The 13569-nt window shown below is 44.0% G+C and overlaps 1 protein-coding gene across 4 annotated transcripts in view; it reads right to left on the bottom strand.

Moving 5' to 3' along the window:
* Positions 1–13569, bottom strand: part of SMPD3 (sphingomyelin phosphodiesterase 3) — a 64508-nt gene that overhangs the window by 17314 nt on the left and 33625 nt on the right. For all 4 annotated transcript variants that reach the window (XM_064670594.1, XM_064670592.1, XM_064670595.1 and 1 more), the window contains exon 3: positions 4844–4919. In XM_064670594.1, coding sequence (XP_064526664.1) covers positions 4844–4919 — 76 coding nt within the window. The remainder of the gene's footprint in view (positions 1–4843; positions 4920–13569) is intronic.

Genomic DNA, 13569 nt, shown 5'->3' with positions numbered 1-13569 from the left:
AGCTCCAGCTTCACAGCAAAGCTCCAGCTTCACAGCAGAGCTCCAGCTTCACAGCAGAGCTCCAGCTTCACAGCAGAGCTCCAGCTTCACAGCAAAGCTCCAGCTTCACAGCAAAGCTCCAGCTTCACAGCAGAGCTCCAGCTTCACAGCAGAGCTCCAGCTTCACAGCAGAGCTCCAGCTTCACAGCAAAGCTCCAGCTTCACAGCAAAGCTCCAGCTTCACAGCAGAGCTCCAGCTTCACAGCAGAGCTCCAGCTTCACAGCAGAGCTCCAGCTTCACAGCAAAGCTCCAGCTTCACAGCAGAGCTCCAGCTTCACAGCAGAGCTCCAGCTTCACAGCAGAGCTCCAGATTCACAGCAGAGCTCCAGATTCCCAGCAAGGGTGAGCCTGGGAAAGAGACCCCTGGAGATCATCCAGTCCAACCCTCCTGTTCCAGCAGGGTCACCATCCAAGGTTTGCCACAAACCATGTCCAGGCAGGTTTCGAATCCCCCGAGGCTGGAGGACAACCTCTGGGCAGCCTGTTCAGTGCTTAGTCAGCCTTGCAGTTAAACCCATTCTCCTTTGCTGAAATGGCATTTCAGTTTTCCCCGGGTCCTCTCATCCCATCACTGGGCCCCACTGAGGAGAGGCTGCTCCCTCTTCCTCACACCCTCCTATCCAGTATTCACACACTTTGACAAGAGCCTCCTGAAGCTGTCCCAGCCTTCTCATTCCTGGTGAAACTTATTCAAGTTGATGGACTGTTCTCCTTGTGAAGCATCTCAACTATTCTCTCCTCTCTCCTCTCTGCACTTTCTTCTGGCTACTCTTGTTTCCTCAGAACGCAGGTTTTAAGCTCAGTGCTTGTTAACGAGGATGCTGTAACATCTTGTTCCCCACAAAGTCCCAATTGCATAAATTACTTAATTTTCTAAGACTGGTTTTTACATCCCTGAACAGTCAAGGGTTTTTTTTTCTCATTTTATGTGAATTATCTGTCATGGCTTCACCAAGAGCAGTAATTAAAAAACGCGGCCGTTACCACATGGGCATGAAACTCAGGCAGCAACCTGGTACAGATCAGCTCGAGGAATGCAGCAAGGCCACTTAACTGAAACACACCACGGCAGAATTCTCCAAAATAGAAAACTCTTGAGAAAAACAAGAGACAGAGAGACAAAAATATTTTAGGAGGATGTTGTGTCTGATAAGATGCATAACTGTTACTAAAAAGGCATTAACTGCGTAGTGACAGACATCTCCCCCTGAGGATCCTTTGTAACAGCACTGCACAGCACACAGCCTCAGGGCTCCACAGATAACAGGAGCCTTGGAGCTCTAGAAACAGAGGACTTTCACCTCTCTGTAGCAGAAGTGTAGAACTGGTGACAGTCTGGCATCCCTGACTATCCCCACTAGAAGTCACAAAGGTGATTGCACCTGGGTGCACTGCCAGGAGCAGTGTCAGTGAAATCAGCTACGTTTCCAGGACACAAGATGGGATCCCTCCAATGGCACTTGTTTTCCAAGATAGGTATTATCCAGCTCACTGCAGCTGCTCAGCAGGTACAGCTGTATCTGTATGCAAAAGTCAGACTCAAGTTTTAGCAGCTCCCAAAGAGCTTTGGAGATGAAAAGAACTCAACTAATCAGACACCTGAGTAAAAGAGAAGCCAAACCCACATCCAGAACAATCAGGGGAACAGACATTTCAGAAGCTGCTACTGAAATGCAATCAGTAAATAGCATCAGTAAATATTAACAGAAGAGAACAGGTAGTAACTCCCAATAGTTATGTTCAACTTCTTAAATGTTCAGACAAAATCACTGATCTGACTGACTGCCACCAGGGATTAACCAGAGAATACAGATTTGTCCTAATTGCTATGTGCTCTTTTCCTCAGTAACTGGCCTGGAAAAATGCACATAATTGTGTTGTGAGTGCTTCCTGCAGTCAGCATTTCCAAATTCTCTGAAAGTTCCTTTCAGCTTCAAATGTTGTGGATGGATGAAAGGGTAATGTGGGAAACCTCAGCCAGCATAAATAAATACTTCTCCTTTTTTAGTTGTAGAATAATCATACTTGCCCTTTCCATTCACCAAAATGCTTAAGTGAAACTCTGGATTTAGAACTGCAGGCAGGTACTGTACACTGGGGGAGAACTGTTCTGTCCTACTCTGAATGATATTAGAACAAGCACTATGGTGGTAGGACAAAGCAGCTACAGACCTAGTCAGAGAAAATTAAAAGGTCCAGTGGAGGCACTGGTGAGCAATATGGGATGTATTGGCAGGGAACCTGGGGAAGAGGGGCAAAAAAACCTTGTAAAGTGTAGGATGTAAAGCCTAGTAAAAAGGAAAAATTGTTTCCAAGCCACAACCCAAAGGCTTCAGTTCAGCCATGAGACAGGCTGTGTCACATCTGACTTGTGCAGACCCCTGCACTTGTGACATACTTAATCCAGGGGAGCTGAGGAAACAAACCAAAGTAAGAACAAGCCACCCACAAAAACCAAAGGAACAACCCCCCCTTTTATTCTGCTGGGTTATTTTGAGCTGGGTCAGGTCCCAGCCACAGCACAGCCTGCAGGGGCCAGGGCAGCACCCTGAGAGGAGGACAAGGCAAGGGCAGGTGCCATGGTGGGGACATTCAGAGACCTGTGGAACCACTGCCTGAGGGTGCTCAGCAGGGAGTCCCTCCTGATGGCACTGCCACAATTCTGAACAGAGAGCTTGCTCAGGGCTGAGCCCAGTGCTGAGCTGAGCTCTGCTTCAGCTGGGGGAGAACCTGCCCCTGGTCCATTCCCACCACACCCAGGACAGGGCCATGCCCAAGGTTAGGAGACACATCCCCACACTCCAGCACTGGCACTGGGGCTGCAGGAGCTGGAGGCTCACTGGGGATGGATGGATGGCTGGGCTGTCCCAAAGCCATGGCTCAACAGGACCTGGCATGTGGGTGGATTCAAGGCAGCAAAACCTGTCCAGAACATTAATCACTGACTAATCAAGAGATATAAGAGAACCATGTAAACCTAACAGCCCTTGGAAGATAATTACTTCAAGTCTCATTAAAGGATCCCTCATTTGTTGCTGAAATGCAGCCATTTCCACAGTGGGAAGGAAGAGCTGCTTCACAGCAGCAACCCAGCCCAGGCAGAGAACTGAGAGCCACAGCTAACTCCAAGGTTTCTGGAAAAAGTTGAGGGTCAAGTCTGAAAAAATAGTACTTGCTCAGAACAGAGCTGAGCCATCACATCTCTTGAAAAAAGCATTAGTAGCTGGTCCCTGATAAGCAGCCGGATCACTTTATTTTATACTCACAGAAGTATCAGAACTGTCAAGTGTAAGTTTGTGTATCCTAAAAGGGAAACCAGGCTGCACTCAGCCATGAGATGATTTAAATGGCTGACCTTTGAAACAGTGCTAGTTTTTATAGATACCACATCTCTACACTGCTGAACTGGGGTGTTGGGACAACTTTTTAAATGTGTGAAATGTTATGAATTAGATGATGCAAATCAGAAAGCACAGCTCTGCCAAACTTAACAAATGTTAGTTTTCCACTTCATTACAGAAACAAATATAATATATCTAAGGAGAAACTCTTAAATCATTGTCTGCTCTATTTCAATGTATTTTGAACCAGATAAGCCTAAAAATGCAAAGCATGAAATGAAAGATTGTGTTTTACCCTTGAAGAAGCTTTAGGCTGACTTTGAAAATAGAACATTGCTTCCCCCCCCATCCTCTTCCTCTTTAATATTTTAGGGATTTCACAATCTGGTTATCAAGGACTGAGAATTCAAGACTAGGAAGTAAAAAGGAACAGGACTGAAAACTAGAAATAAAAAACAAAGAACCAAAAACTAAACTAGAACAGCAACAAATCTCAGCTCCACAACAGTAATCTCACAGTGCATTACCATAAGTTAAAAATAGAAGAGCAGAGAAGGATGTTACATTGTTAAAAAGTAGCTGAAAAATTCATTAGTCGTTTTTAGAACTCTGCAGTCTCTCTAATGCACTTGAGGGCCGGGCAGGTTTGTTCCCCAGCTGCTCTGTGACTGAGGCAGTGACAGGGCAGCAGCACTGGCTGCCTGGGAACCAGGACATGCCCAGCAGGGGTGGAAGTTCCACCATTCCCAATGTCCCCCATTCCCTGCCTTGCCCTGCAGCACAGGGCTGTGCCCAGGCAGCCTGGCAGGGCTGTGCCTGCTCTGCAGCACCAGGAGCACAAGAGTCACAGTCAGATTAGGTAAAATGAAAGATATCCACACCTCTGGCTAGATTAAATTCTGCTCATACTCAAACTAGAGGGTTGTACATTTGGCTTTTATTACTACACTAAGTATGAAACTGCTTTTAAACGTGAGCAAGAGACTTTTCCAATGAGTGTATTAACCTGCTAGTCATTTGAAATTTGAAAGTCAAAAACTAGAGAATTTTGGCTTTTTCCATCAGAAATCAGCAGCTAGAATAATTGTCCCAACTTGTATCTTTTGATTATCCCCTGATTATCCAATACAAAGAAATTTTGGGTTATATGCTACTACTCACAGTATGGGTTAAATGCTGTTGGGTAACAATGATAGTGATGTATTTCTAAAATAACAGTATTTGGTTAAGAAGGAGCAAAGAGAAGAAAAGCTCTCGAGGGATTTTTTTGTTTGTGTCCTATCCTACTTGATTACTCTGAGCCTGGAAATGAGAAAGGCTGGGGATACTTGTCTACCCTTCTTTGCAATGCTCCCTGCACTTTGTCAGAAACACAGGAGGAGCAACACCTGCTCCTTTTGCACAGGAACCCCCCCAGGGCTGGAAACAGAGACAAACTGAGAGATGCACATGAGGACAGTACCTGCAATAGCTTGCAAGTGAGTGCAGGAAATGTATCCCACAATTCTTTGGTCCTGAGGTGTACTTCCCACTTGCACCTGGAAGGGAAGAAATAAAAAGGTGATTAATGGGAGAGCTCTTAGAACTCTAGTGCCAAGCCTGTCTCTGCAGCCTCTGTATTGGCCTCTTTCCCCACCCTGTCCAGCTGCACTTAGAAAACACACACACACAGCACCAGGGACACTGCAGCTTACTGGGATCATGGGGCTTGCTGCCAGCACACTGACACCTTTCCCAGCTGCCATGTTCAATGTTTTGAGTTTGAAGTGAAACATGTGCAAAAATTTGACTTTCTCCTGTTCTTTGCAGTCCCACTGGTTCTCTGTCCCACTTGTGTTGTCACTCTTTGGTATCCCAGCCCGTGTTCATATGCAAGATTCAGGCCCACCACTCAAGTGCCATATAAAACTCATATTATCAGCAGCCTAACTGGCTTGGTATCTGTGTACAACTAGAATGAAGACCCCAAGGGAGTCTGAGAAAAGGATGGAACATGAAATAAATATTGATTTTGACAATGTTTTCTCCATTCTACAGCAAGTTTTGGATTTGAAGGGATTTTTACATTCTTCTACAAAGGTGTTGGGGATTTTGGTGTTCCTCAGCAGGGTTTACATCCTTCAGCTCCCAGCAGCAGCCCCCCTGCCTGCCAGGCAGATGAATACAATGTGGGCTCCTGCTCTTACAGAACAGGCAGGGCTGCCAGGGAAACCAGAATGCAGGAATTCCTCATCTGTAGCATATGTTACAATCTTTTTAAAATGTATTTGTGGGTGGACACACAAGCAAATTAGAATCAAGTTCTGGTTTAGGTTTTCAACTTTACTGACAGTTTTGGCCATTGAGGACTTACACATCTGCAAATGAAAATTCCCAGTGATATGAGGATCAAGTTTTGGATTGTGGAAGGCAACTAGTTTGAGTGTGTGGTTTTCTTGTTGCCAGTGAATGTGGCAATACTGCATGGATCAAAGAAAATGTCCCCAGAGGAAAGTTGTACCCAGAGCTCAGAAAACACCATCACAGATAACTCTCCTTCACAAGGCTAGGCTCAAATTTTATCTGACACCCCTAAATAACAAGCAGAGCTCCATTTCATACAGACACAGTTTTGTAAGCTTGGTTGGTTTTCTTATTTTTCAGCTATCCAAGAACCATCTGATTCATTTTATAACTGGAAAGTCAGCTTTGCAGTAAGTGAATTTAGAAGTCATTTGTACTCAACAATGCCTTGTTATCTTTCGAGGGTTTGTGCCAGCCAGGGGAGTGTGTAATAACCAACTGGCATTATTCTGTCTTCAGTCTGTTCAGTCCTTTTTTAGACCATCTTCCAAATGGATATTGATGGTGTTTTTATTGCTGTTCCCATTCAGCTAACCTGCTTCAGGGAGGGTGAAGGCAGAGGAAAACAAGGAGAACACAGGCAGTCACTGCTGCATCTGCTCTTCCATGAGGAGCCTGTCCTGAACTGAGGGGATTGCAGCAGTCTCAGAGGATGGGTTGATCTGCTGGGTGGCTGGCAGTGAGTGCTGCAGGAGCTTCCCTGCACAGACTCTTCCCTCCTCCCTCAGGCTCCCTGGCTCTGAATGTCTCACTGTCACGGGGGAATCATAAGGAGCATTCTCTCCAGCTTTTTTTATGCAATATATGCCATTCCAATGGAAAAGTGGGAAACCGTTTATTTCCTCTGCTATCTAGGACAGGCAGGTGTAGGAACTATATTTTCCAAAATTAGTAATTCAAAATTGGGGTTTCTCTTCAATGCTGCAAACTATAAAAAGTCTCCACCAGTGCACTGATCTGAGTGTCTCATGCTGCAGGGAACAAGTGCTCCTGTCACATGCCCTTCAGTGCCATCCACAGCAAGCACACTGAAGGGAAACCACTGCCTGGAGAGTGCTCTGCCTTACAGCAGGAACGTGCTGCTGTAATCCCCTTATTGACTAAAGCAGATGGAATAATCTCAGCATCTCTATCCAAAAAGCATACAAGATTTAAGTCTAAAAGCTGAACATCCAAATGTAAATCACAGTCAGCTGAGAAAAAGAAGTCAACTCAAATTGGCTTTAGGCTCTCCTGTGCAGCCTTCATGGAGTGCCTGCCAAGGCCTCGTGCCCATCACCCATCTGTGCCAGGATCCCACGTTTCCATCAGTCACAAACAACTGTGGATCGGGCGGGTGGCCATGGGCACAGCTCTGCACTGAGATGGACTCGGGGTCTCCTGTCCAAGAATGCCCAGGATGGCCCAGGATAGAGCCTGGCTGTGCTGGAGCAGGGGGTGAGGGCAGCACAGGCCCCCGGGGTTGGCCCTGCAGGGACAGAGCCCAGGGCTCTGCACACACAGTCCAGGGGAAGGGAGGGCTTTGGGAACACACTGGTGCAACACACAGAGCTCAGAGCTGAGCACATCAACATCATCACATCATCAACATCATCCCATCATCACCATCATCCCATCATCACCATCATCCCATCATCACCATCATCCCATCATCACCATCATCACAATGTGCCTGCATGGAAGTGCATCCAGAGCAGCTTGTCTCCTGGATTTCACATTTCCTTCAGCTTTTTTTGGCTTTGGGGGGTTTGGGGTTTCTTTTCAGTGGCAGTATTGATGGAAACCATGAAGCAGAGTATATTTGGTGTATAATCATAATGGAGGCAAATATTTGTGACCACTACTAGGAAAGTAAATAAATACCCTTGCAGGGTCCTCCTCAGTTCCCAGCTACAGTAGAGGCTCTACTAGATTAAATATGATCTGAAGTAAAATAGTAAGAAAAATCTGTTTATTCAATCTAATTTGGTATTTCACAGATGGACAAGGACTATGGGTTGTGCAGACAGGAAAACTACTCGACCTCTGGGATATTACAAGCCCTGTAATTCTGCATAAAAACATTCTTTTGTGTGGCCAACTGCTGTAGCTACTTTTAGACTGTTCCATGTCCCAGGGTATGTTACATTGTGGTGACTCAACGTGGCAGTCACAGAACACAACGCTGAGCCTTCAGTCCAGCTGCAACGTGGATCTTGGCACAAGGGTTCTGCTTCCACCACACCAACTCACACTTCACAAGTATCATTTTTGCTGCTTAGCACAGAAGAACCCTCTGAGCTCACATTTACAAAGAAAATATATGTAAATAAATAAGCCAGAGTGGCTCCTTCACCATAAGCCTGACTTGAGTTCACCTCAACTGCCCTGCATCAGTAGTCCTGTGTCAATAACATGCACTGAATTAACCTTCTGCAGAGAACTACTTCTGATACTGATTTCTAAAAATCACCATATAGTCTTAGTTGTGCCATGAACAACTCTTCTATGTCTATGGAAATGTACAGGAAGGTAATATCTAAATATAAAGTCCCAATGTTTTAAAATAGGATAATTATTACAAGGGGAAAAAATCATATGCAATGTCTTGTTAAACTCTAATGTTACCTAGAGGTAAAATTAAAACTAAGAGAATCTATCTGCAGTTTAATAAAGTGTCCCAGTTATATAATTTTCACATAAACAAATTAGCATTTTTCAAAATTATGCTGAAATATGCAAAATATACTCCGACTTTCACAACATTTGCAATAATCAAACCAGTCAAACACTGGTAAGCTAAGACTGGATTCAGACTCCTGTTACACCACTGACCATTACATTTTGCTTGCTTTTGGGAGGGGAGTGTTAAAAGCTCATCACAGATGGGAAAGAGGCTTTTTCCCTCAATGGGGAAAGCCTACTAAGGGTGTGTTTGGAATCCAAAATGCCAGTTTCTGCTGCTACATATTTACATTTGTCCCCTGCCTGTAAATAAATAAATAAGTGCAAAACTCTGAATTTTTATTTTCCAACTCTGTCAAGCACACAAAAGTATTTGACATCAAGTCCTTTCTATTAAAAGATTTCATCTCCATGCCATTGCATAGTAGTACAATCTGCTGGAGAGACCATGCTGGGACTGTTCTGTACTATGCAAAATTGTATATATTCCCAGACTTGTTTTTCAAAATCCAGTCCTGTATGGACTAAGGAGTGGTTTGCCCTCCACTGAGGCTGCTATCAGGTAGTAAACTGCTCATGAAAGAAATCAAGCCAGCAAGGTTATGGCAGAAAGATTCTTGTTGACAAGAAAAAAAAAATTAATTAGTAGCAACAATTGCAATTTTAGAGCTACAGCAAGGGAATTAACTTTAAATTCAATCCCATTGCTTGCTATCATGGGAATTTTCTGAGCTAACTGGAAAACCATGCACATCTCCTGTGGATACTATGCTAGTTTAGTAAGTACCCAAAGCTGCAAACCTGACAAATACCTCACCTCTAACATTTCTGTTTACACACATCTGTCCCAGCAGTGCAAACCAGTTCTGCTGCGTCTGGACGTCAAGAAAAGCATCAACAGATACTTAAACAAAACCCAGAGAAATGCTACCTCAGTACTGGGGTATTTCAATGACAGCCTGAAAACCAGCTTCAAACATATCATTGCTGTGTTAGTAAATCATCAAATGCTTGGAAGGAAATGTTCTTTAATGACTAAAAATCTGGGCCATGCCACAGATGAGATATCTCACTTGATTAAAGAATCAAACTAGAGTCTCAAATACTGACCAGTAATATGTAGACAAAAACAAAAGGTTTGTTTTGAGGAGAATTTAACCTTTAGTGACATTTTCTAGAAGCTTCACATTGCCAGGAGGGAGCCATTCAAAAAACCTAAAATAAAGCAGGCAGTTTCTTAAATATGTACCCTTAAAACCAAGGGTTACCTACAAGTCCAAGCATTTGCCATTGCCTCTTCCTTCAGGGGAAGCAAACCCTGCTATGCAAACAGGAAGAGAGCTAAAATTTTGGCAAACTCCTAGAAAAGGATCTCCCCAGAGTCTGTCACCCCACAACCTACACACAGCCAATAAAGCCAGGCTGGGAAAGGTCAATAATCTGACTGAAACCCTCAGACTCCCTCAGGAGACAGGATCTACCAGCCCAGTTCCAGCTTCAGCCCTTACAATTTAATCACATCTTGGCCTGTAAATGAGCAAACCCACCCATTTCACCTGCTCAGGTGACCATGAAGGTGTCATTTTGCCACTGAAATAAATGTGACATATAATGTTGCTTCCTGCAACCCCCTTCTGAAGAGAGTAAGTCTCCAAAGTACAGAGCTCTATGGCAAACAAACTGACAGTCACAACAAGAACCTAACTAATGATGTCCATATTACAGAGGCAAACTAGGCAGGCTGAAAGCACCCCTGCATGCTCGGGGGGAAAAACCTCTCCCCCTAAAAACAAAAGCATCAACTCTGCATTTGTAAAGAATCATCTGCTGGGCCTGGAGTAACTGTTTGTGCTGGAAATGAAACACCCCAGACAGAGAGGAAGAGCAGGGCCCAGAAACAGAATTTACAGTCAGGGTGACAGGGACTGACTCCCACAGAAACGTTCATCTCACCATATGGAGCCAATACTGTTTAAGTTCAAGAGAAGCTCCACTGGAAATGCAGAAGGCTGAGATTCAACTGAATTACTGTGGATAAAGCAACTGTACAAGCACAAGGAGTGATATTCACACACACACTGCAGGCTCAGACCTCCGAGGCTGATGCTGCAGGATGTGCTAACAGGGTTTGTGCCCCTCTGTTTCCTGCTGTGGGATAGCATTATGTAATCCCATGGAATTATAAGGAGCAGACAGAGAGAGGAAGAGAAAAGGAAGTACAGTTTCCACCTTTCCAGTAGAACATTTCTGTAACCTTCTGTAACTGTATCAACCCCTCCCAGCCCGGGTTCCCATTTAGTGCTTTTCCAAGAAAAGCAGGAGAGCAGGCACTGAGAAACTCCCTGGAAAACCAGTCAAACCCTGTCCTCACTCCTGGTACTGCTCAGAGAAGATACCAAGGAGAACTTGCAGATAATCACATTCCCAATTCAAATATTCCTGTCCCACAGAGATGACTTAGATTAGTCCTAACTCCCAAGAAAGATGTAATTTTGGTATGCTTAGACAGCGTAAAAAGATTGAGCTTATTTTTAGTCTTTTGACAGCTCTGCCTTTTGCCTTCAGAAATATGTAGCAGCTTCTAAAGAAGACACTAATTTATTATTATAAATATGTTATTTAAGTATATTAAAGAAGTTTAAAATGTTATAGAGGTCAGCTCAAAATTCTGTAATTCTTTCTAGCTACATTTGCTCTTGATCATTTCAGAATCCTATTTTTCCCCACCTGCCATGTGACAACAATGTACTGTGAACTCAGAGAATTTATTTGGCAAAGGTTCATTAAGCTTACATGTGAGGGAAAGCAGCTGTAAATTGGTGCCACAAATGTAGGCTCTTCCTCTTCTGAAGAGGATAAAGCCCACAGCTCACATTCTCTCAAATCTGTATTTCAGTCTGCACAACAGTTTTTATTTGTCCCCTTTAATGAAGGGGAAAAAGACCATGATTAGTAACATTAATTATAACAAAGTGAAGGAACATGGTACAGTGCCATGGTAGGGTCTTTTTGTTCTTTTTATAAAAAGTCTCAGGCAGTTTATTGGACTCCATCCAATTCCTACATTAACATTTTTCAGCAGAAACTGAGCCTGTGGAAAATGTTTAGGTTACCCTCCTGCCTTAAATGGCACAGCTTTAGAGTCATCTAAACAAATTCAGGAGCAGCACTAGACCTTTCTTTTATACATCTTGGGATAACTGTAGTTGCTGGTCAACTGATCAAGGACAAGAAAATGTAAGCACTGAAAAGTCTCCCTGTTGTTTTAGTGGGGTCAGAGAGCAGGCACTGCCCTTCCTGTGCCATCCCCCCAGTGCCAGACACACACCCTGGCTGGCTGGGACAGCAAGGCAGCCAAACCACCCAGGCAATGTGTCTGCACCAGGAACATAAACCAGGGAGCCACAGAGGGTAATTCAGGGAACCCTCATTGTCTCACACAAAGCAGGCTCCTCGAGAGGAGAAACCAGTAAAAACTGTGCTTCAGAGCAGTTCTGCAATCAGAGCTGCTGCTCCTTCTGCCATCTGTTACCACCATATCAGCTCTCTGGAAAACAAGTGGAGCTTTGCACACAAAGCAAAGGTTGCTAGGTTTCCTTTAAGCAATGAATAATAACATGTTCCCTGAACAATTCCTGCACTCCCTGAGAACAGCATTAATTTTCAGAGAATTTGAAAAGTAAATCTGTTAATAACCTTAGGAATTGCTATTAATTAAACACAAATTCTTCCAGAAATTTAGCAAAATGTACAAGACTTCTTTTTCCTTTTGATTTCTTTTGATTTTGAAAAATACTATTAACTGTTCAAACTACCCACATCAGACTGTAGTTTTGCTTTATAGTCACATACTGTGTTTTACGTGAGAATTCTTATTTTTGCTAGAATTTGCTCTCTTGGCAGATGTAAAAAATCAGAATAATTTCCTACTAAGAATGATAGGAAGGGCAGCCTTCTACATGAAATACTTCTGTATCTCCCAGTTTCATTGGGAGGAAAAAGCCTCCAAACCCTCTCTTCAGTTGATAGCCATTGTGAATGATACCTCTTTCACTCACCTCCCTACCCCATGTATGCATTTACATGTCTTGCATAGCTTAGATTTACATTACAGTTACAGCTATTACAATTTAAGAATAAGAGAGGCAAAATCTGTCAGCAGAAGTGAGTTTTTGTTAGATTGATACACCTGGAAAAATATGGACAAACTCATCAGGTCAAGTTAAGGATGCTTTCTTTTGTTGCACCACTGTCCCAAACTGACACAGCATCCCTGACAGACAGTGGAACTAAGAAGGCTCCACACTAAATCCTCTGTCTAAAGATGGATGTTCCAAGTTTGAACCCAGTAAACTACAGACAGGTGATGCATTACACAGTTCCTGCTCAGCACTCACTGATATCTTTTAAACTTGATTTGACTGCAAAATGAACATCCCGTTTCTGAAAAGGATGTGTGTTTTAAAACTGCCTTTAAACTCATCCAAAGCACTGTGAATTAGTATCAGAGGTGTGTCCAAGCAAGTAGCAGGGTAGCTGAGCCCACTGCAGTGTGCCCATGTTGCAGACACACCCCAGCCAGCCTCCAGCTGGAATCCCCAGCACAGCATCTGTGCCAGCCCCACTCCCCACCTCTGTCTGCAGCACAGGCACTGGGAGTTAGAACACCTCCAAAGGAGACTCAAGGGCTCTTCTCTTTGGCATTTTAAATTAATGTGAAATGCAATGCTGGAACAGAGTCACAGCAGAGTCTCCCAGGGGCCCAGCCTGTCAGAGGATGAAAATGGATTGGCTGATTTATGGATTTGCTAACTTCTCCTCCGAGTCTTTAGTGGCAACTAGGAACAGTGGTTTAACACTTCAGACATGAAACTGTCACTTGGATGTAAGTGACATTTCCCCCTTATTATATGCTATTTTTCCTGGGACTGTGTCCCTCTTACATCCCAATGAGACCCTCAGATTAGAGGCAGAAACACTGGTAGAGTTTGAAGAGTTCCAAGTGCTCAGTGTAAATCAGCCCTCCAGTTTTGCAGAAATGGACTTTACACAACAGCTACTCACAACTACATCATCCTCATGAGTTCCCCCTGACCTGGAAAGCATCAGCCTACAAAGGTGGAAAAACCAGCCTGTGACCTCTGTCAGGAGAACACCAACAACAGCCCCCTTTGTGGCAGA

This window comes from Pseudopipra pipra, chromosome 14 (assembly GCF_036250125.1).
Source record: "Pseudopipra pipra isolate bDixPip1 chromosome 14, bDixPip1.hap1, whole genome shotgun sequence".
In the NCBI taxonomy this organism is placed as follows: domain Eukaryota; kingdom Metazoa; phylum Chordata; class Aves; order Passeriformes; family Pipridae; genus Pseudopipra; species Pseudopipra pipra.
Note: the sequence above shows the minus strand (reverse complement) of the source record. Positions and strands in the feature narration are given on the sequence as shown.